The following is a 23,789-nucleotide window of genomic DNA, read 5'->3' on the forward strand; positions in this document are numbered from 1 at the left end:
GCCCCCCTCCCCGGCCCCGGCCCCGCCCCCAGCCCCGGCCCCGGCCCCGCCCCGTAGGGGGGGGCTCCGCCTCCGTCACGTGACTCCCGGACGGGCCTCCGCTTCCTCTTACTGGCGTAATTCCGCGTCTCGACACCCGGCACACTCCCAGGTGCCTTTGCAGACGCGGGTCACGTGGCAGGGGGTGGGGCGGAGAAGGCGCTGTGCTTAACTAGCGCCCCCATCCACCATGTTTTCTGACCGATTCTAGTTTGGTTGTGTTTTTTTTTTTTTTTTTTTTGCCTCAAGCCCAAATGGAAATGGCCGGAGAGCTCCAAGGAACCTAAGGGGCCCCGGCCTCGGCTGAGCCTGGGCTCCCGCGCAAGCGCGGTGGGAAGAGCCTAGCAGGTCTTCGTGGAGAGAGGCGATGGCGTCCAGCAGTAACTGGCTGTCCGGGGTGAATGTTGTGCTTGTGATGGCATACGGGAGCCTGGTGAGGAGATCCCCACTCCATTCCTGCTGTGGCGCCTGTCCCAGTCGAGGCTCTCCTCCCGAGCTGTCCCTGACTTCATTCTTCAGCCACTTGCCCTGTTTCCCGGCTTTTGACTTGCATCCGGAGCCTGCCTGAGAACTTGGAAGTCAAAGCTGCCCGCCCCGGGCTGAGATCCCTCCCTCTTAAATTCCAGGGCCCAGGGATCACGCCTCCCTACTGCTAACCAGCCCTATCCTCAGCGACCTGGCTTTGCCCCAAGTTTTATCCTGCAGCATCTTGCCCTGACAGCCTAAACCCAGGGATTTTGGATGGGTTTTTTTTTTATTTAATTATTGTTATTATTAAACGTGGTTCTAATCTTTTCGGGCAGGTATTTGTACTGCTGTTTATTTTTGTGAAGAGACAAATCATGCGTTTTGCAATGAAATCTAGAAGAGGACCTCATGTCCCTGTGGGACACAATGCTCCCAAGGTAGGTCCTTAGGGTGCAAGGTAAACCTGATTATTTAGGCACAAGGAGATTTTTCTCTGACTTTAAAAGATGACTTTATTCATATGTTTTTATGTCCAATTACTTTCATTTTCCCCTTCACAAACTTAAGCAGTAACTGCCTGTGGACTTGACTCACTTGATCGCTGCTGCAGCTGCTGCAGCATGTACTTTAAGAGCTAAACCAGCTGTAAAATGTTTCTCATGTTCACTTTAAATTGCCAAGTGTTTCACGTTGCTTCATTTTAGCATGATGTTGGGAATGGTTACAGTTCACTCTATAGCTGTAAGAATAGTTGCCTTTGCAGAATTTTAAAGATGCCCATTGTGCTTGCCTTGAACGCATAAGACTCCGGGTTTTATCCCCGACACTACAAGAAGGAAGAGGGGAAAACATTAATCACCTAGTTCCACCTTTCTCGTCAAGCTTAAGGAAGGAAGCAAATTACTGACTTTTTAATTTTGTTCTTTGTTTTGTATTTTGAGACATACATGCATGAAGGCTGGCCTTGAACTAACTCACTGTGTAACCCAGGCAAAGCATTCCTCCTGCCTGATCCATACAAGTGCTCAAATTACTAAAATAATATGCCACATTGGACTATTTAAAAAGTAAATAATCATGCTGGGCATGGTGGTCCTTATCTTTAAACCCAGCACTCCAGAGGCAGAGAGAGGCCGGTGGATCTCTGAGTTCAAGCCCAGCCTGGTCTACAGAGCGAGATCCAGGACAGCCATGGTTACACGGAGAAACCCTGTCTCAAAAAAAAAGAAAAGAAAAGAAAAAGTAAATAATCATACTGGCTTTGGTGTTTCAGGCCTTTAAAACCCAACACTTGGAAGGCAGAGGCAAGTAGATCTCTGAGTTGGAGGCCAGCCTGGTCTACAGAGCAAGTTCCAGGACAGCTGGGGCCACACAGATAAACCCTGTCTTGAAAGACAAAATAAAAAGTAATCTAGTAGTGTCTTAACTTTCTCCTTAAGGACTTTCCTTCTTTTTGTGGCTTTAAGGAAAGTGTCTTTGTTGGATTTTTTGGTTTTTTTCAAGATGGGGTTTCTCTGTGTAACAGTCCTAGCTGTCCTGGAACTCTTTGTAGTCCAGGCTGGCTTCAGACTCACTGAGATCTGCCTGCCTCTTCTTTCCAAGGAAAGTCTTCTAATGAAACTTGGTCTCTCTGAGAAACTTGTTAGGATATATAACTGTCACCTGACATTAAAACTTATGTTTCAAATAGACATCTCAGACCTACTGTAAGGTAAATCATAAGTCCTTTGTGTGTTTGTGTGGAGGCCTGAGTGTGGTATCCTCTGTCTTCTTCAATTGCTCTCCACCTTAATTTTGGAGACAGATCTCTCACTAAGCTTGGAGCTTGGCAATTTGGATAGAATGGCTGGCCTGTCCCCATTTCCTTTGAAGTCTTTTTGTTGGTGGTTGGTGGATCTCCTGTATCTTGGTCTAGAGTTGGATATCTAGGTAAACGTGACATTGAACTCCTGACCCTCCTGCTTCCAGCTCCTGAGTACAGATGTTATCGGTGTGCACCACCACTCCTGGTTTATGTAGTGCTGGAGATTAAACCCAGGATGCTAGACAAGCTAGCTAGACATGCTAGACAAGCTCCCTCGACCAACTGAAATAACATCCCCAGTTCTAAACCAGAATCCCTGACATCCATCGCCATCCTCATCATACTTTTACTTTCTCAGTCTTTCACTTTTTAGTAAAAGACAATTGACTTTACCAACTTCCCATTACCAGCATCAAGCTCCACTTACTGAATTTCATAACTTTGCACACACTGTCACGGTCCTGGAATGGTCTTCATTTAGCTGCTTCATTCATTCCTTTGTGGTTTTTTTTTTTTGAGACTAGGGTCTCTTGTAGCCCAGGCTAACCTCTAGAACTCACTGTGTAGTCCAAGTTGGCCTTGAATTCCTGAGAATTACAAGCATGCATAGAAATACGTAGCCTCTTACTTTAGATCTTAGTTTAAAAGTATTTTCCTCAAGAGAAGAATGCATATTACATATTTTTTTTATTTTGGTTTTGTTTTTCCGAGATGGGGATTCTCTGTGTAACAGCCCTGGCAATCCTGGAACTCACTTTGTAGGCCAGGCTGACCATGAACTTGAAGAGATCCACCTGCCTCTGCCTCCCAAAAGTGCTGGGTTTTAAATGCCTGAAACACCACACCCAACACACATTACATATTTTAATGCAAGCTTCTTTGTATTCTTATGGTACTTTGAATTTCTCATACCACTACCAAAGTTTGTCTTTTATGTTGGTTAAAACGTACTTCCTTTATTGATAGACTATACATCTCAAGATTTCTGACACTTCAGAGGTGTATCTCAATGATCACTCACACTAGTCCTAAACATAGGAGGTAGCCAATAAATTGCTGTTCAGTGAGAAGCAGGTAACGGTAGAGCTAATGCTGACGTGTGTGTGTGTTCTTTCCTTAAGCAGTATTGGCTCCCATGTGCTTGTTGTGGCATAGTGGACAGGCTGACGGACGACGCAGTGGACTGGAGTGTCAGCCGTGCTCCTTCCGCTTGGCCGAATGAAAGGACACAGGGGTTGGTTTCCAGCACATGATGGCAAATTAAAGCTTAGCTGTTTAGGGGCCTCTAGACTACACGATGCCAAAGTTCCATTAATTTAAACATACATATGTGTATGTACATACATATATATAGAGAGAAAAATCTCAGTCCTTATCCACTGGTATTGAAAGTATAAATTAATAAAACCACTTGGGGAAATGGTTGAACATTATGTAGTAAGAATGTACATATAGTTGTCTAATCCTTAGCCCAAGATTCTGTCCTTGGGCTCTGGTATCCCCTGAGGTTAGACAGATTCAAAACTGGTAGTGGTGGTTGATTCTGAATGTGTGAGGACTGACACATAAAGTGACTTTTAGTACTTTTTTCCTTTTCATGACAAGGGCTTACTTTGCAGCCCTGGCTGGATTGGAACTCGATTTAGCCCACCCTGATCTTGAACTTGGAGCAATGCTTTAGCTTTCAGAGTCTTTGTGGCACACCATGTGGAACAGTTTCCGAACTATTATAGATCATATACATACAAGTTTCTTTATGCACTTTTAGAGAGGATTATAACTTCTCATGCTTCATTTTTTTTCTCCACTCAGGAAGTTCTTTAGAACATCCTACCAAGATTCTTCTTAGTCTTTTTTTTTTTTTTTTTTTTTTAAGGTATGATCATTTATTTGTTACCCTTAAAGACTTATTTTTGACTGGACTCAGACTTAGAAGTAGAAGCTCTCAGAGAGGGCAGCCTACGTCTCTTGGCGATCTGTTCCTGGCGCTTTTCTTTGGCTTCCTTCATTCTCTTGGCCAAAAGTTTAGCATATTCTGCAGCCTCCTCCTTGTTTTTCTTGGTTCGTTGTTTCTTTAGAGCAATACGACGGCGTTTGTGTTGCAGGACACGTGGAGTAACAAGACGCTGAATCTTGGGTGCTTTGGTCCTGGGCTTCTTACCTTCTTTGTTCAACGGCTTTCTGACCACATATTGGCGGACATCATCTTCTTTAGAGAGATTAAAAAGCTTTCGGATTCTGCTAGCTCTTTTAGGTCCCAACCGACGAGGCACAGTAGTATCTGTCAGTCCAGGAATATCCTTCTCTCCTTTTTTTACAATAACCAAGTTAAGAACACTGAGATTGGCATCCACAATGCATCCTCGAACAGATTTGCGCTTCCTCTCTCCAGTTCTCCTTGGTCTATAACAAGAATGCCCCTTACTCAACAGCAGGCGCACTCGGCCGTGGGTCAACACGCCTTGCTTCATGGGAAAACCTTGTTTGTCATTCCCGCCACTGATTCGGACCACGTAGCCCTTCCACTCCTCACCCAGCGCATCGGCAGCCACTTCCGTGGCCATGCGCTTCTCGTAGAACGTACGCAGCTTGCGCTCATCGTCCACTTCGATGAGTTTCTGACAGCCGGTGGCAGGGAAGGAGATGTTCAGCTTCATCTTGACACGGCCGACCGCCTAGGAGGCGCCACGAAAAAGAGCTAGTCTTTTTTTTTTTAATAATTTACTTAACTTTATTTTATGTGCATTGGTATGAAGGTGTCAGATTTCCTGGAAATGGAGTCACAGACAGTTATGAGCTGTCATGTGGGTGCTGGGAATTGAACCCAGGTCCTCTGGAAGAGCAGCCAGTGCTCCTAACTGCTGAGCCATCTCTCCAGCCCAAGATTCTTCTTAGTCTTAAAACCAGAAATAATGTTGGTAATAAGACTAAAGAAGCCAGGCGGTGGTGGCGCACGCCTTTAATCCCAGCACTCAGGAGGCAGAGCCAGGAGGATCTCTGTGAGTTCGAGGCCAGCCTGGGCTACCAAGTGAGTCCCAGGAAAGGCGCAAAGCTACACAGAGAAACCCTGTCTCGAAAAACTAAAAAAAAAAAAAAAGACTAAAGAAATTCTGGCAAGTTAAAAAAAATCTAGCTTAGAAGCTGATGAGATGACTCAATGGATAAGAGCTCTTGCTGTCCACTCATTAGGACTAGAGTTCTGATCCAGCCATGATACAAACCAGGGGTCCCCTGTCCCCTTGTAACCTCAGCTCTGAAGGTGGCCGAGACTAAAGGATTGCTGGGGCTTGCTGGCTTCCAGCCCCCATGGGAAAATCCAAGCCCTTGGGTTGGGGAGAGAGAGAGAGAGAGAGAGAGAGAGAGAGAGAGAGAGAAGAAGGAGGAGGAGGACGAGGAGGAGGAGGAGGAGGACACAGTGCATGTACAACCATTCAGGTGCATGTACAACTCAGACATATACAAACACATTAAGTTCTCAAAAGAGAAAAGCTAGATGAGGTGGCATACTCCTTTAATCCCTGTACTCCAGAGGCAAGTAGTTCTCAATGAATTTGAGGTCAACCTGGTCTACATAGTGGGTTTCGGGACATCCAAGCTACACAGACCATGTTTCAGAAAGAGAGAGAGATTGAGATTTGACTTGGAGGTGTATGTTAGAGAATCCCAAGCCCATTCTTAGATTTCCCTGTTTCATCTAGGTTTACGTACTCTGGACCCGTTACAGATTGTTAGGGAGCAGAATACAAAATAATGATGCTGTCTTGTTTCCTCTGAATGTACAGGACTTAAAAGAGGAGATTGATATTCGACTCTCCAGGGTTCAGGATATCAAGTATGAACCCCAGCTCCTTGCAGATGATGACACAAGACTACTGCAGCTGGAAACCCAGGGGACTCAAAGTACGTGACAAGCTCTTGGTGGATGTTTCAGTGACAGTGAGGAGTCCCACAGCTTTAGAACTCCTCTACTCTTAGAATTTTCAAAGCCTGTAACAACCACCCATAATCCTCTGTTATTGAATATATGGCAGATACAAGAAGGCAGCTTGTTGATTTACTATAATCGTGGGTGTTTTGAGAGTTACTACCTGAGACTGGTCTTTTTTCCAGCAGGTTGCTACAACTATCTGTACAGGATGAAAGCTCTAGATGCCATCCGTGCCTCGGGTAAGTTAGCTGAGAAAGGTGTACTCTAGATTCTAAACCTAGGGAACAGAATGATGAGCACCTTGTGAAGATTTATCCTTTTGAACATCATGGCTAGAAGGAAATCACTAGAGTTTTGACAGTACTAGATTAAAAGAAATCAGTTTGGATATCCAGGTGGGGTGGTGCACACCTTTAATCATACAACTCAGGAGACAGAGGCAAGCTGATCTCTGAGTTAAAGGCTAACCTCATCTACCATACGGAGTCCCAGGACATCCAGGGATAGCTACATAGAGAGATGCTGTCTCAAAAAAAGAGATAAATCACCTTGGATAATTAATTAATTATTGGTTTTTTGAGACAGGGTTTCTCTCTTAGTAGCCCTGGCTGTCTTGGAACTCATTCTGTAGATCAGGCTGGCCTCAAACTCAGAGATCTACCTGCCTCTGTCTCCCAGATGCTGGGATGAAGGTGGTGTGCCACCACAGCCCAGTGGTAAATTATTTCTTCTCCCAAGAGTCTGACTTATTTTGGTCTGGGTTTTTGGTTAATTTTTTAATTTGGAGATAGTTGTAAACACACTGTGTTTCCAAGGATGACCCTGAACTGGAACGTGAGGAGGAAGCCTCATGCTTCTATCTCCCAGTGCTGAGTTGTGGGCATTTTGCTACCACACCCAGTTGATTTTGAGCTAGTTACCAAACCCAGAGCTTCTGGTATGTTAAATAAGCAAACAAACAATTGAACTACATTCCCGGCCCAGTTTATGGTTTCTTTCTTTTGTTTTAGTTTTTGTTTGGGGAAACTGTCGGTTTGTTTTGATTTTTAAGACAGGAGCTCGATATTAGCCCTGGCAGGCCTCCAACTCACAACTCCACTGCCTCCCCAGTACTGGAATTAAAAGCATACACCACCACACTCTGTCCTTAATTACTGTTTTTATTTTGTATGTATTGTGTGCCTGCATGAGTTTGTATGTACTGTGTGTGTGCAGGAGGACAAAAGAGGGTATCAGCTCCCTGGAACTGGAATTCTGGTTGGTGGTGAGCCTCTAAACCCAGGTCTACCACAAGCACAGTACGTGCTGCCGACTGCTGGGCTAGCTCTCCAGCCCCCAGCTTGTGGTGGGTTTGGAGTTTTGTTGTTGTTGTTTTGTTTTCTTTGAGACAGGTTGTAGCTCACATTGGCCTTAAACTCAGCATCTTCCTGCCCTAGCCTCCCAAATGCTGGGATTATAGGTATGTACCAATACACTACACCTAGCACTTGATTATGGTTTTGTTTTTTTTTTTTAAGTTTTTCTACTGAGACCTTTAGTTTGATGGACTGAGTGCTGAAATTGTTTTCCCACAAAAGAATGATAGCACATGCTTTTTTCACTACGTCCACAAGAGATCATTAATAGATTGTTTTCATGTTGTATGACTACTTACATGTTCTTATCTTTAAGTTTATATCTTAAAGCCAAGATGGCCAAGTAGAACAGTATAAAAAGGATGGTACCGGGCGGTGGTGGCGCACGCCTTTAATCCCAGCACTCAGGAGGCAGAGCCAGGCGCATCTCTGTGAGTTCGAGGCCAGCCTGGTCTCCAAAGCGAGTTCCAGGAAAGGCACAAAGCTACACAGAGAAACCCTGTCTCGGGGGGAAAAAAAAAAAAAAAGATGTTAGTGCATAGAGCTTAGAATTGTGTAGCCACCACCCAAATGACCACTTGGGCATAGCTGTGTTCCTCAGATCTTTTTTTGTTTGTTAGTTTTGGGGGGTTTTTTTGTTTGTTTGTTTGTTTTGTTTTTGTTTTGTTTTGTTTTTTGAGACAGGGTTTCTCTGTGTAGCTTTGGAGACTGTCCCGGAACTCACTCTGGAGACCAGGCCGGCCTTGAACTCACAGAGATCGCCTGCCTCTGCCTCCCGAGTGCTGGGATCAAAGGCATGCGCCACCACCGCCCGCAGAGCTATTTCTAAGTTTGGAAATTAACTAGAAAAAAGACAAGGAAAAGAGGTATCATTATGCTGTTGTCTTCTCAGAGATCCCATTTCATGCTGAAGGCCGGCATCCCTGTTCTCTAATGGGTAAGAATTTCCGCTCCTACTTGCTAGATCTGCGAAGCACTAGCACTCCATTCAAGGGTGTACGTAAGGCCCTTATTGATACCCTCCTGGATGGATATGAGACAGCCCGCTATGGGACAGGGGTAAGTTGGACAGTCCGTTTTTCCCTCAAAGAACTAAAGGGATGGAAGCTCCAGACAAAGAGACTGATTCTTCCTTTCTCTTCCCTAAGGTCTTTGGCCAGAGTGAATATTTGCGGTATCAGGAGGCCTTAAGCGAGCTGGCCACTGTGTAAGTACGGTGGGGCATGTCATAGAGGGCTACTTAGACATAGAGGGACAGTAAGGAGAAGGATCTCTAGGTCTAGGGCAGCCCAGGCTATATAACAAGACCCTGTCTCTAAACAGAGTAAGTATAAAAGAATACAGAAGTGCTAGACTGTTCACACAGAACTTACCAGAATTAACAAGCAGATATTTTGTGCTACAGGCTAGTAAGAAAATCTTCTACTTTGTATGCATATTTTGGTTGCTATTTTTATTTTGTGGGGTTTTTTTGTTTCTGCTTTTGTCTGACCCACTAAAATGTCAAGTGGTCTGAATGTAGTGGTGCAGGCCTTTAATACCAGCACTTAGTAGGAAAAGCCAGGAAAATCTCTGTAAGTTGGAGAGCAACCTGGTCTACATAGCTAATTATTTGACATCTGGGGCTACATAGAGAAACTCTGTCTCAAAAAATAAAACCAAAACAAAAGATCTGGAGAGATGGCTCAGAGGTTGAGAATACTAGCTGCCCCTACAGATGACCAGGGTTTGATACCCACCATCCACATGGTATCTCACAACCATTTGTCACTCCTGTTACAGCGGGATCTGACGCCCTCTCCTGACCTCCACAGAAACCTGGCGTGTATGTAGTGCACAGACATACATGCAGTCAGAAAAACCCATACAAAGGAAACAACAATAAATCTTTTTTTTGTTTTTTTAATGTCAGAAATGCTATAACTAGCAAAGGAAATTTTAGCACATAAGGATTCCTTCTGTTCTAGGGTCCTCTTTTTGTGCCTTGGTCCAATAAAAGTAAGAATTAAATTCCACCCCACTTTTTTTTTAACCATATAAAGCAGTGTAACCCTGTCTTTAAAGAAAGAACATCAATAAAGAGTTCACTTTTAAGCAGGTGTTTTTAGAAGAATCTGATTGGTGAATGTTTTAAAATAGCTTCATTATGCCACTTAGGCAAGTTGTGGATGAGCACGCACATTGAAAAGGGAAAGTCGATCTCGAGTTAGTTGCCAGGGGCTGGAGATAGACTTCAGTTGGTAGAGTGCTGGCCAAACAGGCACAGTCCCTGGCCTCCGTCCCCAGTGTTGCAGAAAGCTGGCCACAGTGATGCCCTCCTGAAAACAGCTCTGAAGGTGGAGAAGCGAAGACTCTTCATAGTAATCCTTAGTTACATAAGGAGCTCAAGGCCAGCTGGTCAAGTGAGACTTTGTTTCAATATGGAGCAACAATAATAATACCAGGACTGGAGAGATGGCTCTGCTTTTAAGAACACTTGTTGCTGTTGAAATGCCAGCACCCACAGGGTGGCTCACAGCCATCCATAACTGCAGTTCCAGGGATCTAGTGCCTTCTGACAACCTTGTGCACTGGGCATGCATATGGTACACATACATACATTCAAGCAAAACATTCATACACATAAAACAGTTTTTTTTTTAATTTAAGCTAACAGCCATAAAAATAATACATGCTTTCTACTGTGTTCTTTAGTGTAGAGCAGTAATGAAAACAACCACATATGACTTAGATATTTTTCTGTTGCTGTTGCTCTGAAAATTCACTATGGCCAAAGGTTCGGAGTCCATGACCATCATGGGGGTTAGCATGGCAGCAGACAGGCCAGCAGGACCCTGGAGCACTTTAGACCTCACATCCTGATGCACAAGTACAAGGCAGAGAGAGACTGGTAAGGGTTAGACAAGGGGTCTGGAGATGTGGCTCAGCGTTTATAAGAATGCTTGTTACACATGAACTATGAACCAAAGGCTGAGGGGCCCCCAGCTAGATCAGGCCCTCTGAATAGGTGAGACAGTTGATTGGCTTGATCAGTTTGGGAAGCAACTAGGCAGTGGGACCAAGTCCTGTGCTCATTGCATGAGTTGGCTGTTTGAAACCTGGAACTTATGGAGGGACACTTGGCTCAGTCTGGGAGGAAGGGACTGGACCTGCCTGGACTGAGTCTACCAGGTTGATCGCAGTCCTCGGGGGAGGATTTGCCCTGGAGGAGGTGGGAATGGGGGGGTAGCCTGGGGGTAAGGGTAAGGGGTGGGAGGGGGGGAATAGGGGAACCTGTGGCTGATATGTAGAACTGAATGAATGGTATTGTAAAATAAAAAAAAAAAAAAAGAATGCTTGTTACTCTTCTACAGGCCCAGAGTTTAGTTCCCAGCAACTGTGTCAGACAGATCATAACTGCCTGTAACTTAAGCTCCAGGGGATCTATCACCTCTCCTGGTCAAGGGTACCCACACACAGGTAGCCTACATTCACACAGACATACATAAAAAGCAAAAATTAAAAATAAACTTTTAGGAGCTGGATAGATGCTTAGCTGTGAAAAGTACTTCTCTATTGGAGTATCTGGGTTTTTTCTTATCACTTACATTGGGTGGCTCACAGTGACCAGTCCAAGGGATGTGACACCAACTTCTGACATCTTTGGGCTCCTTTACATGTGCAGTGAACATAAACTTGTAGGCACACATACACAAAAAATCTTGAAGTTAGGCAGGAAACCTGTTAAAAATTCACTTGAACGGGATGTGGTGGTGCATGCCTTTAATCCCAGCACTCAGGACGCAGAGGCAGGTGGATCTCTGTGAGTTCAAGGCCAGCCTGGTCTACAGAGTAAATTCTGGGACAGCCAAGGCTACACAGAGAAACCCCATCTCAAAAAAACCAAAAGGGAGCCAGGCATTGGTGGCGCACGCCTTTAATCCCAGCACTCGGGAGGCAGAGCCAGGCAGATCTCTGTGAGTCTGAGGCCAGCCTGGGCTACAGAGCGAGATCCAGGACAGGCACCAAAACTGCACAGAGAAACCCGGTCTCAAAAAACCAAACCAAACAAAGAAAGAAGGAAGGAAGGAAAGAAGGAAGGAAGGAAGGAAGGAAGGAAGGAAGGAAGGAAGGAAGGAAGGAAGGAAGAAAGAAAAAACCCAAAAGAAAAGAAAAATCATTTGAAAAATAAATGCTGATTTGCTTACATGATCTAAGTAGTCAGACTCAAACGGGATATAGAATGGTAGTTGCTAAGACTTGGGAAGATGAGGCAGCATTATTTAGTCAACATAAACATCGATTTGTAAAGTGGAAAGTATTTTGAAGGTTGGCTGTACAACATTGTGATTGTACTTAGCAACATCGAAGCACATACTTTCCCAGCTCTCAGGAGGCAGAGGCAGGCAGATCTGTGAGTTCAAGGCCAGCCTGGGCTACAGAGTGAGTTCCAGGTCAGCCAGGGCTACACAGAGAAACCCTGTCTGGGAAACAGGTTTCCTGTGTATTTCATTAAATATTTTGTTCCTGGAGCCGAGTGTGATGGCCCACTTCCTGTAAGGCCAGCCTAGCCTGCATAGTAAGACCCTTTCTGTCCCCTCTCCCTCTCACCCCAAAAAGGATTATGATGGAAATAAGGATTTAATAAAATAAAATTTGTTTTTCCTGTCATACCTAAATTATCAAATGGTTCTAGTAATGAGTAGTTTGGGTTTTTTATTTGTTTCTGGGGAGCAGGGGGAGGGGTCAGTGTGTGTGTGTGTGTGTGTGTGTGAGAGAGAGAATCAGACAGACTTGTTATATAGATAGACTGGCCTTGAATTTGTGATGCTCCTGCCTCCAGGAATTACAGGTATGGGCCACTGTGCCTTGCTTAGTCACTGGTAAAATACATCAGAGACCATTTTAGCTGCATTTATGGAGTGGAATAATTTCTGAATTGTATTCTTCTGTTTTTGGTTTTTTAAGTTTTTGGGTTTTTTTTTTTGGTTTTTTTTTTTTTTGGTTTTTTTTTTTTTTTTTTTTTTTTTTTTTTTTTTTTTTTTGGTTTTAGTTCTGTGTAAGTATAAGCAGAGGTTCTGGCCTGGAGCTAAAATTACAGACACCTGACATGGTTGCCAGGAATTGAACTCTGATCCTCTGGTGGAGCACGATATGCTCTTAACCACTGAGCCATCTCTCCAACCCCTTTTCTGCTAGTTCTCATTCTGTCCTCTCTGTGTATTCTTCAGGGTCAAAGCACGAATTGGGAGCTCTCAGAGACAACACCAGTCAGCAGCCAAAGACCTAACTCAGTCACCTGAAATGTCGCCAACAACCATCCAGGTCACATACCTCCCCTCCAGTCAGAAGAGCAAACGCCCTAAGCACTTCCTGGAACTGAAGAGTTTTAAGGACAACTATAACACCCTGGAGAGTACTCTGTGATGGAGCTGTAGATGCCACCTGTGCGGCTTCAGGGTCTCTGGTCAGCAGGCCCAGACTTCCCAGAGTTCTCACAGAGCTAGGTCTAAAGGTCATTCCCCAGCCCTTTCTTAAGAGGCATTTTCAAGTATTGGCCAAGACCTCATTATCTCCCAGTAGCACTTTTTCTGGATTTGAATTCAAGTGTCATTAATGTTTGTCAAAGCTTCCTTGGATTACTTCACTTGTTTTTGGCTGTAATTTACTTACCCTGTTCAATGCTGTTTAGTCCCAAAGGTGTAAACTGAGGTGAGATGTCTGCTGTGTCTACCCTATTGCACTCATTTGAATAGAAATATTTGGGTTTAGAGCATCTCAGATTGATTGGTGGAAAAGTCTGGCAAAGCTTCATGAGGAAAAGGGAGTGAGGAAGTGGGTAGAATGTCCTCTGGGAATTTGGTGCTCCCTTTAAACCAGGTGTATGAACATGACTTTCCTGAAGTGGAAAGATTTGTCCCACCTTCACCCAATACTGTTATGACAAGTAAAAAGAATGTTCTAGCACTTGGGATCACCTATGCCAAGATGATGAGACAATGTGAAGTGATTTCCTCTAATGTCAGTTTACAAATTATTTAATAAAATTAACTACTGAAAAAACCATGATTTTTTCTTTTGGAGACAGGATTTCTCTATGTAGCCCTGTCTTGTCTTGGAACTCGCTCTGTAGACCAGGCTGGCCTTGAACTCGTGGGGATCCACCTGCCTCTTCCTCCAGTGCTGGGACTAAAGGTGCATCACCACTTCCCGGCCATGAATCATTTAAAGTGGGTTTTAGAACAACGGTCATTTGATGTGTGTCTGCATTTCCCTTACAGGACATAGGGTGAAGCTTTGCTGCCAGAAACTGGTTGGACTATGTGTCTGGATCTAGACTCTGCAGGTAGTCTGAAATCCTGAAATAGGGACTCCGTGACTCTTGCTCATAATAGCCTGGCCTTGTCACTAATAGAAAGCTGGAGAACCCGGATTCCCTTTAGGTCACTAGGACAACAGGCCAAGTAACCAGTCATCTCCCAGGACCAGGGTCATTGTTGGACGCCTAGCTGTTGCTATGACTACTGAAACCTTAGTGACCAAACTAAACAGAAAGGAGAGCCTTCCCGGTGGCCTCAGAAACACCCACCATGTCTGTAGATATGTCTGCGGAGAAAATGACGAAAGTAGAAGAGGTAGGCAGAGCTGGAGGGAGGCTGGACACTGGAGGAGTTTCCCTTGGTCTAGTTTCTGGGTGGGTTTGCCAGGAGTACAGCATTCCTGAGAAAGAAAGGCCTGTGGAACAGTTGCAGGAGAGTCAGCAAAAATGGGGAGCTGTTTGCATATGTCCCGCTCTGGCCCCTGTATTTCTCTTCAGTCCATCCTGAGAAATGCAGAGCTTTCCCACGTCCCCCTAGGATACTGACGACTTCGTTCCTCAAAAGTGGGGGCTGGTGGTCGGATTCTAGTAATCAAGGCAGATCAACAGAACTCCCTTCTCTTCCAGACTTTGCAAAGAGCCGTGGCACTTAAGAAGCTGGTCAACAGGTAGTCTGTGTTTCCATCTCCTCCCTTCAGTTCCTTTCCCACTCTCCTCTCCCTGAGCCATCGCCTAAGTCAGCTCTCCTTGGGGACTCCTCCAGAAAGAAAACGTGGAGAGGACAGGGAGCAGCCTTGTTCTCAGCAGTCGGAGATGGGCATGTTAACGCCTCGTAGATAAGTCTGGTTTTTCCTGTGCCTGCTTCCCAATCTCTGCGGGAAAGCACAAGTGTTGGTTTTGCCATTCTTTTCTCTTCTTTTGTTTTTTAATCTCACGTGTTTCTTGCCTGGCTTTGTACTAATGATACAGCAGATAATTCAGCAGTTGTTGAACGAGGGACACCATATGCAGAAGACGGAACTGCGTGTTCCACCTGCCGAGGTTTTCTTTTTTGTGCACGTAAGTGCTCTACCTCCAGCTGGTCCTCCAGCCCTGAGGTTTTTAAGGAATTGCCGGCAGACGTGGGGCTTGGGGGCTCACGCTGAGTCCAAGGCCAGCAGAGGCTGCAGTGTGATTGACAGATACACTCTTCAAAAGCCCCAAAGCGGGCCCTGCAGTGGTGGCGCACGCCTTTAATCCCAGCACTCGGGAGGCAGAGCCAGGCGGATCTCTGTGAGTTTGAGGCCAGCCTGGGCTACAGACTGAGTTCCAGGACAGGCACCAAAGCTACCGAGAAACCCTGTCTGAAAAATTTTAATAAATAAATAACTAAAGTGGGGCCCAATTGGTGCTCTATGCTTTTAATCTCAACAAGAGAGAGAGCAGAGGCAGGTGGGTCTCTGAGTTTTAGCCCAGACTCGTCTACATGCTTCCAGGGAATTAGGTTATATGGTGAGACATTGCAGGGCAGGGGAGTTGGTACAGATAGCTCACTGGTAGACTGCCTGCCTAGTATGCACAGAGCCTTAGGTCTATTCCCCAGCATTCAGGAGATACAGGAGCATCAGAAGTTCAGGGTTAGCTACATAGTGAGTTGGAGGCCAGCCAACTACATGAAACTGTCTTTTTAAAAAATAACTGGGCACTCGGGAGGCAGAGCCAGGCGGATCTCTGTGAGTTCGAGGCCAGCCTGGGCTACCAAGTGAGCTCCAGGAAAGACGCAAAGCTACACAGAGAAACCCTGTCTCGAAAAACCAAAAAAATAAATAAATAAATAACTGGGGACGGGGCTGGAGAGACGGCTCAGAGGTTGAGATCAGAAGTCAAGAACACTGACTGCTCTTCCAGGGGTCCTGAGTTCAATTCCCAGCAACCACATGGTGGCTCTCAACCATCTGTAATGAGATCTGGTGCCCTCTTCTGGCATACAGGAATACATGAGGGTAAAACACTATATACATAACAAATAAAATTAAAAAAAAAAAATAGTGGGGTGGTGACACACACCTTTAATCCCAGCACTCAGAAGGCAGAGTCAGGCAGAACTACACAGAAACCCTGTCTTAAACACAAAACCAAAAAGGTAATGGTTAGGAACAATGAACTGGGACCCCCCAGTTCTAAATGATGTAGGTGAGACAACTTTGCGTTTCCTTTGGTGTGACTGTAACAGCGGACAGCTCTGCCTCGTCATGGTATGATTCAGTAACGGTACTTACACACTAGACTCCAAGTCAGTTCTGGCTACCCTTTCAAGAACTTTGCAGTCGTCTGACAGTGGCAGAGGTTCTGGTCACAAAGGAACCACATTAGTAAGGATTTGTCTCTACTCCTCTCCCCCACTTAATCCCCACCCTAAACCTGGAACAGATGGCGGAATTCACATACTCACTGTATGTGGCAGATGACATTGAGCCAACGGAGAAACCTGTATGCTACCCTAAGGATGCAGGATGCTATGGAACAGGAGTTAGCACTGTCCAACAGACAGCTGCTGATGGTGAGTTCTAGGGGGCTGCCTGGAGTCTTCCTCCTTCCCTGCTCTGTGTCCCTGCCAGCTGGCATATCAAGCTCTCTGTCCAGACTTAACTATATTGTTTGCCTCTGGGATTTTTCATGATTTTTTGTGTGATTTTTCTCTTTTTTTTTTTTTTTTTTTTTTTGGTTTTTCGAGACAGGGTTTCTCTGTGTAGTTTTGCGCCTTTCCTGGAACTTTGTAGACCAGGCTGGCCTTGAACTCACAAAGATCCGCCTGCCTCTGCCTCCCGAGTGCTGGGATTAAAGGTATGCGCCACCACCGCCCGGCTGATTTTTCATGATTTTTATCAGAACATTAACATCAAATGTCGAAGCTCTTTTTCAGTCAGTGAGGTTTTTTCAATTTTTGCCCTGTTTGCAGGTGGCACTCCTTGTTTAGTTTTGGCCTTAATGAAGCTTTGTTTCCTTGGGTTCTTTGGGTTGGGTTGGGTTTTGTTTGAAACAGTCTCACTATGTACCCCTAGCTGACCTGGAACTTGCTACGTAGACCAGACTGGCCTCCTGCCTCTGCACCCCTGCATGCTGGGTTAAAGTGCACCACCACACCCAGTCGGGGGTTATTTTACGTATTTATTTTTGAGACAAGGTCTTCCGGAACTTGCAGACATCCTGTCGTAGCCTCCCATATGCTGAAACTATAAGCATGTCCCATCACCCAGCCGCAGGTGACACATTTCCAGGTCTCAATGCATTGCTCTGCTCTTTTCATCCAGGTGAGACCCTAAGCTGCTCTTCTGCACCTGAGGTGCCAGCTGCCATGTCACCTCTTAGTATCTTGAGTACCTGGCAGATTTCGTAGTTCATGGTACACTCTCAGCAAAATGTTTGTTGAACAATGAGTCCTCACCCAAGGGTGGGGAAATGAAATAGGCTTCCCTCCGCTGATTGACTCTCTCCTACCACCTCCTCTTATGTCCCTGCTAAAGCCAGGTCCAAGGGAACACAGGGATGGGGAGGCATCCAGAGACGGAGAAGGAGCGTTAAAGAGCCAGCGCCACACACTTCACTGCCTTCCCTACCAGGTCCGTCAAGCTGCCTTACACGAGCTGTTTGAGAAGGAACATCAGCAGTACCAGCAGGAACTCAGTCGGATGGGCAAAGCTTTTTATGAGGAGAGACTCTGAGGCTGCCCAAACACTGCTCTTCCCTCATGCCTGCCAACCCAGCCTCTAGTCTCTACCGGGGGCTTCCCAAAACAAACCTGGACCTGGGACTTAAGACCACCCCTTTTTCGCGGTCAAGTCAACCCAAATGTCGCCTCGGGGAAAACAAGAGTGACGCCTTGTGGTTAGCGTGGGATATGCAGTGTCGGAAGGGGAGAGGCTGTACAATGTCTGGTTTAAAAAAGTTGTGATTTGGTTTAACAAATAAAGCTAACTCTTAAATATTTAGATTTAGGTCGCGGGGTTTATTATCAGCCCTGAGTCTTGGTTTATTCTTGGCTGCCATAGTTTTACTTCCTAGACTCTGATTACTGGCTGGTTTTGTGTGTCAGCTTACTACAAGCTAGGGTCATCAGAGAGGAAGGAACCTCAGTGGAGGAAATGCCTCCATGAGATCCAGCTGTAAGCATTTCCTCAATTAGTGATCAGTGGGGGCGGGCCCAGTCCATGGTGGGCAGTGCCATCCCTGGGTTGGTGGTCCTGGGTTCTGTGAGGAAGCAGGTTGAGAAAGCCATGGGGAGCAAGCCAGTGAGCAGCTCCCCCCATGGCCTCTGCTGCCTCTCCATGGTCTGCACGGGTGGAAGGGGAGGGGTGTTAAGTATCACGTGGTGGGCTTGGGCTGGAAAAAAGTATGTCCATTTTCAAGGTATTTGACCCTGAAAATCCTGGAAAGTAGTAACACATGCACCTGTAGCTACGGGAAAACAAGTGACATCCAGAGACCCCCCCATTTCACAGTCAGGAAGAAGCTGCTGTGAGAATATGTAATTTCTGATACTCTCTGATGTAATTTCTACTACTTCCCCCTAAACTCACCTGTCATCAGTACTGTCACTGGTCACTCCTCTGTGGTGCAGTTGGCCTCTGCACCAACTCCTGCCTCCAGGTTCCTACCCTGCTTGAGTTCCTGTGCTGACTTCCTTTGTTGATGAATAGCAGTGTGGAAGTGTGAGCGGAATAAAACCCTCTCCTCCCCAACTTGCTTTTTGGTCATGGCGTTTCATGGTGGTCATTGGGTTGCTGGGGGAATTAAATAAGGCACTTAGAAGAAGTCACACTTACTACATCATATAAACAGGAAACGGTAATGCTGTCTTGCTACTCCATGGTCTTTCTCCCTCTACCTCCTCTCCCACTACACTCTCTAACCAACCTCTGATTTCTCTGTTCATTTGGACTCGCCGGATGCCCCATCCCCTCTGCCTGGATCTCCGACCTTGGCCTATTCCCTCAGGGCTTGTCAGTGCCAGGCTGGCTCCATTATTGGCAGGCTGGCCCGCTAGAACACCCATCTTCCCTGACGCTCCCTGCCAATTCCGTGTGCTCTCATCACATCACTCAGTTGCACCCCTCCAGGCCCTGGCGTTGCTCTGGCTGATGTTATACCCTGGTCTTGTGGCTTAGAGGGACTTAGACCTATCTGAAATAGCAGAAAAACACAAGCCAGCTCAGTGAGCGGCCTCCGAGGGTAAAGGGACCTGCTGCCATGCCTGGTGACCTGAGTCTGACTGAAGAACCCGCCCGCATAGTTAAAGGAGACAACAGACTCCTGGAAGTTGTCCTCTGACCTTCACAGAGGAACAAGGACACAACCACACACAAAAATATGAAAGTGTAGTAAGAAAAAAAAGCGGGGGGGACGCTAAAGTGTTATTATCAGGCTTGATGTTTCTAATTGTGCATCCCAAGTTTCCCTAGAGAGCTACACCTCCACACACCAATATTCCCAGTCTTCCTTTGTTCCTCTAGTACCCTAAACTCTAATGTTTTCAGTTCTGTTTGTTTGTTTGTTTGTTTGTTTTTGAGACAGAGTCACTATGTAGACCAGGCTGGCCTCAAACTCAAAGATCCACCTGCATCGGCATTAAAGGTGTGCGCCACCACCTCCAGGCAAGTCTTCCAGTCTTGTTAGTCCCTGCCCTGCCTCTTTTCTTCCTCCCCTGTTTTCCACCATAGTCAAGGCTTCAGGAAAAAAAAAAAAAAGAACTTGAAAGGTGAGAGTTAAGAGTAAATGAAGATGCAGAGAATCATTAGGTCATACTTCAAGAGTAAATGGAGGGCAAGCATGTAAATATTCCATATACACCCACAAACTCTGGGAACTACAAAAGAGAAAAGACACAAAAGACACTGCCACAAATGCCTGACTTGGGACCTAGGTCCATTTGTTAGTCTTTCCCTGGAAGGCCAGTGACATACAATAGGAATTGACTGGGTGTTGGGACAAGCTATTGATCGAGATCAAAGTCACTGTGGAGTGGGTGTATGCGGGAAGGAGACATCAGGATTGATGGGGGCAAGGACACATGGAACATGCCTGGGGAAGGATGGAAAGTGCCCTCCCTCCCACCCTCCATGCAGCTATAACTTGGGCTCCTTTCTGCCACAGTGAATGAAACATTTGCTTGCCAAGTGATGCTCCACAGACCCAATTCTCTCCAAAAGGGGAAAGAAGAGAGAGAGAGAGAGAGAGAGAGAGAGAGAGAGAGAGAAAACCAGGTTGAATCCTTGAGAATTTAGAGCCTTAGAGAAGCCAGCCCAGGAGCTCTGGTGATAAAAAGCTGCAGAAAAGAAGGGGAGTCCTGAGGTCTGTGGGCCACTTTCTGGCAGAAGCAGTTCCCTCTTGCTCTCGAGATCTAAAAGCCTTCACTTCAATTTAAGCAGGCAAGAGAAGCTGTGAGTCTCCTTGTCCGGAGCCCAGACTGAAGCCTGTGAGGGAAACCGCTTTTCTGTTCTGGACATCCAGTGATAACTTGAAGGAGGTTGTCTAAAGGACATGAGGAGGAGACAAGGCACGAGATGTCGAGAAGCAGCAGCCCAGCGTTTCAGAAGTTCCCCATGACTACTGTTGGCAGTACTAGAAGCTGTGAAGTTGGAGTCCACGGAGAAGACCGAGCAGTCTCATGGGAGAAATCTGGGAAGGTTAGGGGTTTGCTTGGAAATGGAAAGCAGACGATAGATATGCAAACCCCTAACCCTACCCCCGTGGAAAGCCCTGGGCAGCTGAGATGGCATCTAAAAGGCAGGTGGCAAAGCTGTAGAGGAGCTGTTGACACTGGTGAGCCTCTGGAAGCTGCTGCTGTCACACCACAGGGTGAAGCTCCATATGGGAGCTTTGGGAAATGTCCCGGATGTGAAGTCCTGCCCAGCGTTCTTGCTCTAGGCAAACATGATCCAGCAGCCACCGGACACAGTGGGAGAGGGGCTGTGGCGGGGTTGGCAGGAAGGACAGAGAAGCAAGAACATGTTTTGGGAGGGGGAGAGCGAGGGTCAGTGCCCTCACAGAAGATGGGTTTCCATCTGTCCATGACTAGGCTCTGGTTTGTCTTCCCTGACCTTTCTTCACAGCGGGGAGAAAGGCAGATCGCCACCAAAGCTCGCCTGCCGGCTTCTGTGTGATATGTTTGATATTGGGTTGTTAAATTAGGAACCAACTAAATGTCAGACATATTCTCACAGCAGTGAGGAGACTTGGCATCATCCCTCCGCTGCTTCAGTCCCTGGGGCTCTGAGACTCTTCCCCGTCCTTTCTGGTTTTGAGACAGGGTCTCTCTATGTAGCCCTGGTGATCCTGGAACTTACTATGTAGACCAGGATGGCCTTGAACTCACAGAGATCCTCCTATTGCCTCTGCCTCCAGGTATTAAAGGCGTGTGCCACCACTGCCCTGTGCCTGTTGTCGTGTGTGTGTGTGTGTGTGTGTGTGTGTGTGTGTGTGTGTGTGTGTATGTGTGTGTGTGTATTGTTTTGTTTCTTGAAATGTTGGCAATTGAGCCCAAGGCTCAGATGCCAGGCAAGGCTCCACCACCAAGCCACAGCTTGTCTGTCTGTTTTGTTTTGTTTTTTACTAATTTCTCTCCACAATTCCCCTGAAAGAGAAGTATCTGGGGCCCATGTTAAACTGGAAGGCTCACATAGAAGTGGGAGAAAGCTGAAATTTGGGGATCAACTCTATATATCTTGCCCCCTAGGATATATCTCTTTCTTTTTTTTTTTTTGTCCCTGTGTTTTCCCCTCTTCCCTATTAGCCCATTTCCTCCCCCTGGTTCTCCTTTGTTCCCTACGCCCTTTCCTTGACTGGCCTCTGAAAGGCTTGCCTTCCCTGCCTTCCTCCAACAGTCAGCAGGGGGGTCCATCCAGCGTCCCTCCCGCTGGGGAGGCTCTCAGGAGTGAGGCAGCTCTGCCCTGCCCCCACCCCGCGCTTGACTCAGTCACCACATTGCTGCGGTTTAGCCTTGACACTAACTTGACATTAAGAACTAATTAGAGCCGTTTCTGTTCTCCCCCGCCCCCCACCCCACCTCACTCCCCGCCAACCCCCCATAGCTCTGGTCACCTTGAACAGTGTCCACTGCTCTGGCCTACTCGGGTATATGGCAACCGTGCATGGGCTCAATTGCCACCTGTCAATAACAGGATTCCAGATGGAATTAGAAGCGTGGCTGGCACTGCACTGGGGAACAGAGGGATGGCGGTGATGACTACCATGGCATGGTGGGCAGTAGGCCGGGCAGGGGTTCACAGAGGGAGCAGTGGAAGGGAGCAGAGAGCAGCAGCCTTTGATACATATGGGAGTGAAAGTTCTATTTTAAGAACACCAGGCGAAAACAGAAGTTATGATCTTGTACTGTGACCCTCCTCATTTCTCATCCCACTTGAAACCCTAGGATGGCCTCGCCGATCCCAACCCTCCTGCGCTATCCTATGGCTCTTACAGGCTGACATCTCCCTGCCAATTAGAGAATCCCAAAATAGCACAGCAATTCCAACTGGCAATCTGGGGGAATTGTCAAGGATCATGAGTGACCTCCCCTCTTCACCGTTGCTCACGCTCCCTAAATACCAGGAATCAAAAGATCTAACTCAACCGGTAGAGTTTGGTCCATATCCAACACAGTCCAGGGGAAAATGAGAGAACTAGAAGCAACTGGGACCCTTTGGTGGCTAGAACTGGCAAAGAATTCCCTATTTCAGTGTTCTCTCTGTCCCTCCACTTTTGAAAGATCCACGGAGCTGCCAAGAACGAGTGGAAAGTTTCAAGGTCAGCCTCCCACCACCCCCACTTTCCATTGTCTAAAATCAGCCTCAGCTGTCCCTCAATATTTTTTTCTTGCTGGTGATGTCAGTCTATCAATGCGTGTGACCCTGTGTTCCCCCAGGGGAAGAGTGATGGGCGGGAGGGAGCTAGAAGGACCATGTTAGGAATAAGAGGTGGAGCCGTGACCACAGATAAAGGCTCAAACTTGGGGAACCTCTGGTCACTCAGGTGGCAGTCCTTCCTTTCTTGTCCTAGCCTCCCGTTCTCCAGTGTTCTCAGGTAAGCCCACCAACAGTCCCAGCTCATGATGGAGGCCATCAAGAAAAAGATGCAGATGCTGAAGTTAGACAAGGAGAATGTTCTGGACCGGGCTGAGCAAGCTGAAGCTGAGCAGAAGCAGGCAGAAGAAAGAAGCAAACAGGTATGCACTGGCATTGGCCTTTCTCACTTGCTGGTTACAAAACAGAGATGGGCCTTTAATCCCAGCGCTCAGGAGGCAGAGGCTAGCCTGGTCTACATAGCGAGTTCCAGGACAGCTAGAGATACACAGAGAAACCCTGTCTTAGAAAAGAGAGAGAGAGGTGAAAAGTGGTTGGTTTTCATGGGAAAATGAAGGAGCAGAGAATATCCAGAACAGTGGTTCTCAACTTGGGGGTCAGGACCCTGCTGGGTATCACAGGGGTTGCCTAAGACCATCAGAAAACACATTACCATTCATAACAGTAGCAGCAAATTCATAGTTATGAAGCAGCAATAAGATAATTTTATGGTTGGAGGTCACCGTGAAGAACTGTATTAAAGGGTCACAGCATCAGGAAGGTTGAGAAGCACTGCTCTGGGGTACCCACCTTAGACTGTCCATATGACCTTGAGAAAGCCGGCAGCCTCTTGTGTGCCACAGTGTGCCTGTTGGACTTAAGTAGAAGTAGACCAACTTTTTGAAGAATGTTTCACTTCTGGCACAAAAGGTAAGAACATGGTCCATTTTTCCCCTCTCTTCAAAAGCATCACAGACCCACTAGGTGTCTACCATCCAATAGTCTTGGATGGAAACTCCAGACTTGGTCATCTGAGGGCCAGAAATTATAGAGTCTGATGTCAATCCATAGGATAACACAT

At 46.5% G+C, this 23,789-nt stretch overlaps 3 protein-coding genes and 1 pseudogene across 13 annotated transcripts in view; 3 read left to right on the forward strand and 1 right to left on the reverse strand.

The window, feature by feature from the left end:
* Positions 1–50: 50 nt before the first annotated feature.
* Positions 51–13,212, forward strand: Ltap1 (lipid transport auxiliary protein 1). 2 transcript variants are annotated; one of them, XM_076573741.1, is made up of 7 exons: positions 51–472; positions 843–944; positions 6,094–6,211; positions 6,422–6,478; positions 8,487–8,653; positions 8,743–8,801; positions 12,805–13,212. In XM_076573741.1, the coding sequence occupies exons 1-7, from the start codon at positions 407–409 to the stop codon at positions 12,998–13,000; spliced, it is 765 nt and encodes a 254-aa protein (XP_076429856.1). In that variant the 5' UTR covers positions 51–406; the 3' UTR covers positions 13,001–13,212. The 2 variants fall into 2 exon arrangements, with proteins under 2 accessions (XP_076429856.1, XP_006976345.1); XM_006976283.4 differs by having other exon boundaries at positions 160–472; positions 6,425–6,478.
* Positions 4,175–5,020, reverse strand: LOC143273715 (small ribosomal subunit protein eS6 pseudogene; annotated as a pseudogene).
* An 829-nt stretch (positions 13,213–14,041) lies between the features above and the next one.
* Positions 14,042–17,860, forward strand: Cfap141 (cilia and flagella associated protein 141). 3 transcript variants are annotated; one of them, XM_076573743.1, is made up of 4 exons: positions 14,042–14,208; positions 14,520–14,560; positions 16,302–16,431; positions 17,400–17,597. In XM_076573743.1, the coding sequence occupies exons 1-4, from the start codon at positions 14,164–14,166 to the stop codon at positions 17,451–17,453; spliced, it is 270 nt and encodes an 89-aa protein (XP_076429858.1). In that variant the 5' UTR covers positions 14,042–14,163; the 3' UTR covers positions 17,454–17,597. The 3 variants fall into 3 exon arrangements, with proteins under 3 accessions (XP_076429858.1, XP_076429857.1, XP_006976341.1); XM_076573742.1 differs by having other exon boundaries at positions 14,051–14,208; positions 17,396–17,860; XM_006976279.4 differs by having other exon boundaries at positions 14,052–14,208; positions 17,492–17,860.
* A 4,307-nt stretch (positions 17,861–22,167) lies between these two features.
* Positions 22,168–23,789, forward strand: part of Tpm3 (tropomyosin 3) — a 28,968-nt gene continuing 27,346 nt past the window's right edge. For 6 of the 8 annotated variants that reach the window (XM_015995167.3, XM_006976267.4, XM_076573746.1 and 3 more), the window contains exon 1: positions 22,898–23,091. In XM_015995167.3, the coding sequence (XP_015850653.1) occupies positions 22,975–23,091 (117 nt within the window). In that variant the 5' untranslated portion in view covers positions 22,898–22,974. Of the gene's footprint in view, positions 23,092–23,789 lie in introns of all 8 variants that reach the window. The other 2 variants (XM_006976270.4, XM_015995165.3) reach the window with 2 other exon arrangements.

The sequence above is a fragment of the Peromyscus maniculatus genome, chromosome 6, assembly GCF_049852395.1.
Source record: "Peromyscus maniculatus bairdii isolate BWxNUB_F1_BW_parent chromosome 6, HU_Pman_BW_mat_3.1, whole genome shotgun sequence".
Lineage (NCBI taxonomy): Eukaryota > Metazoa > Chordata > Mammalia > Rodentia > Cricetidae > Peromyscus > Peromyscus maniculatus.

Excerpts from the sequence above, each read along its gene's own strand:
- Ltap1 (XM_076573741.1), top strand. The coding sequence starts at position 407 with ATGGCGTCCAGCAGTAACTGGCTGTCCGGGGTGAATGTTGTGCTTGTG. Across the intron at positions 8,654-8,742 it reads CAGCCCGCTATGGGACAGGG|GTCTTTGGCCAGAGTGAATA; the intron begins GTAAGTTGGACA and ends CTCTTCCCTAAG. Across the intron at positions 8,802-12,804 it reads TTAAGCGAGCTGGCCACTGT|GGTCAAAGCACGAATTGGGA; the intron begins GTAAGTACGGTG and ends TGTATTCTTCAG.
- Cfap141 (XM_076573742.1), top strand. The coding sequence starts at position 14,164 with ATGTCTGTAGATATGTCTGCGGAGAAAATGACGAAAGTAGAAGAG. Across the intron at positions 14,561-16,301 it reads CTTAAGAAGCTGGTCAACAG|ATGGCGGAATTCACATACTC; the intron begins GTAGTCTGTGTT and ends AACCTGGAACAG. Across the intron at positions 16,432-17,395 it reads CCAACAGACAGCTGCTGATG|CCAGGTCCAAGGGAACACAG; the intron begins GTGAGTTCTAGG and ends TCCCTGCTAAAG.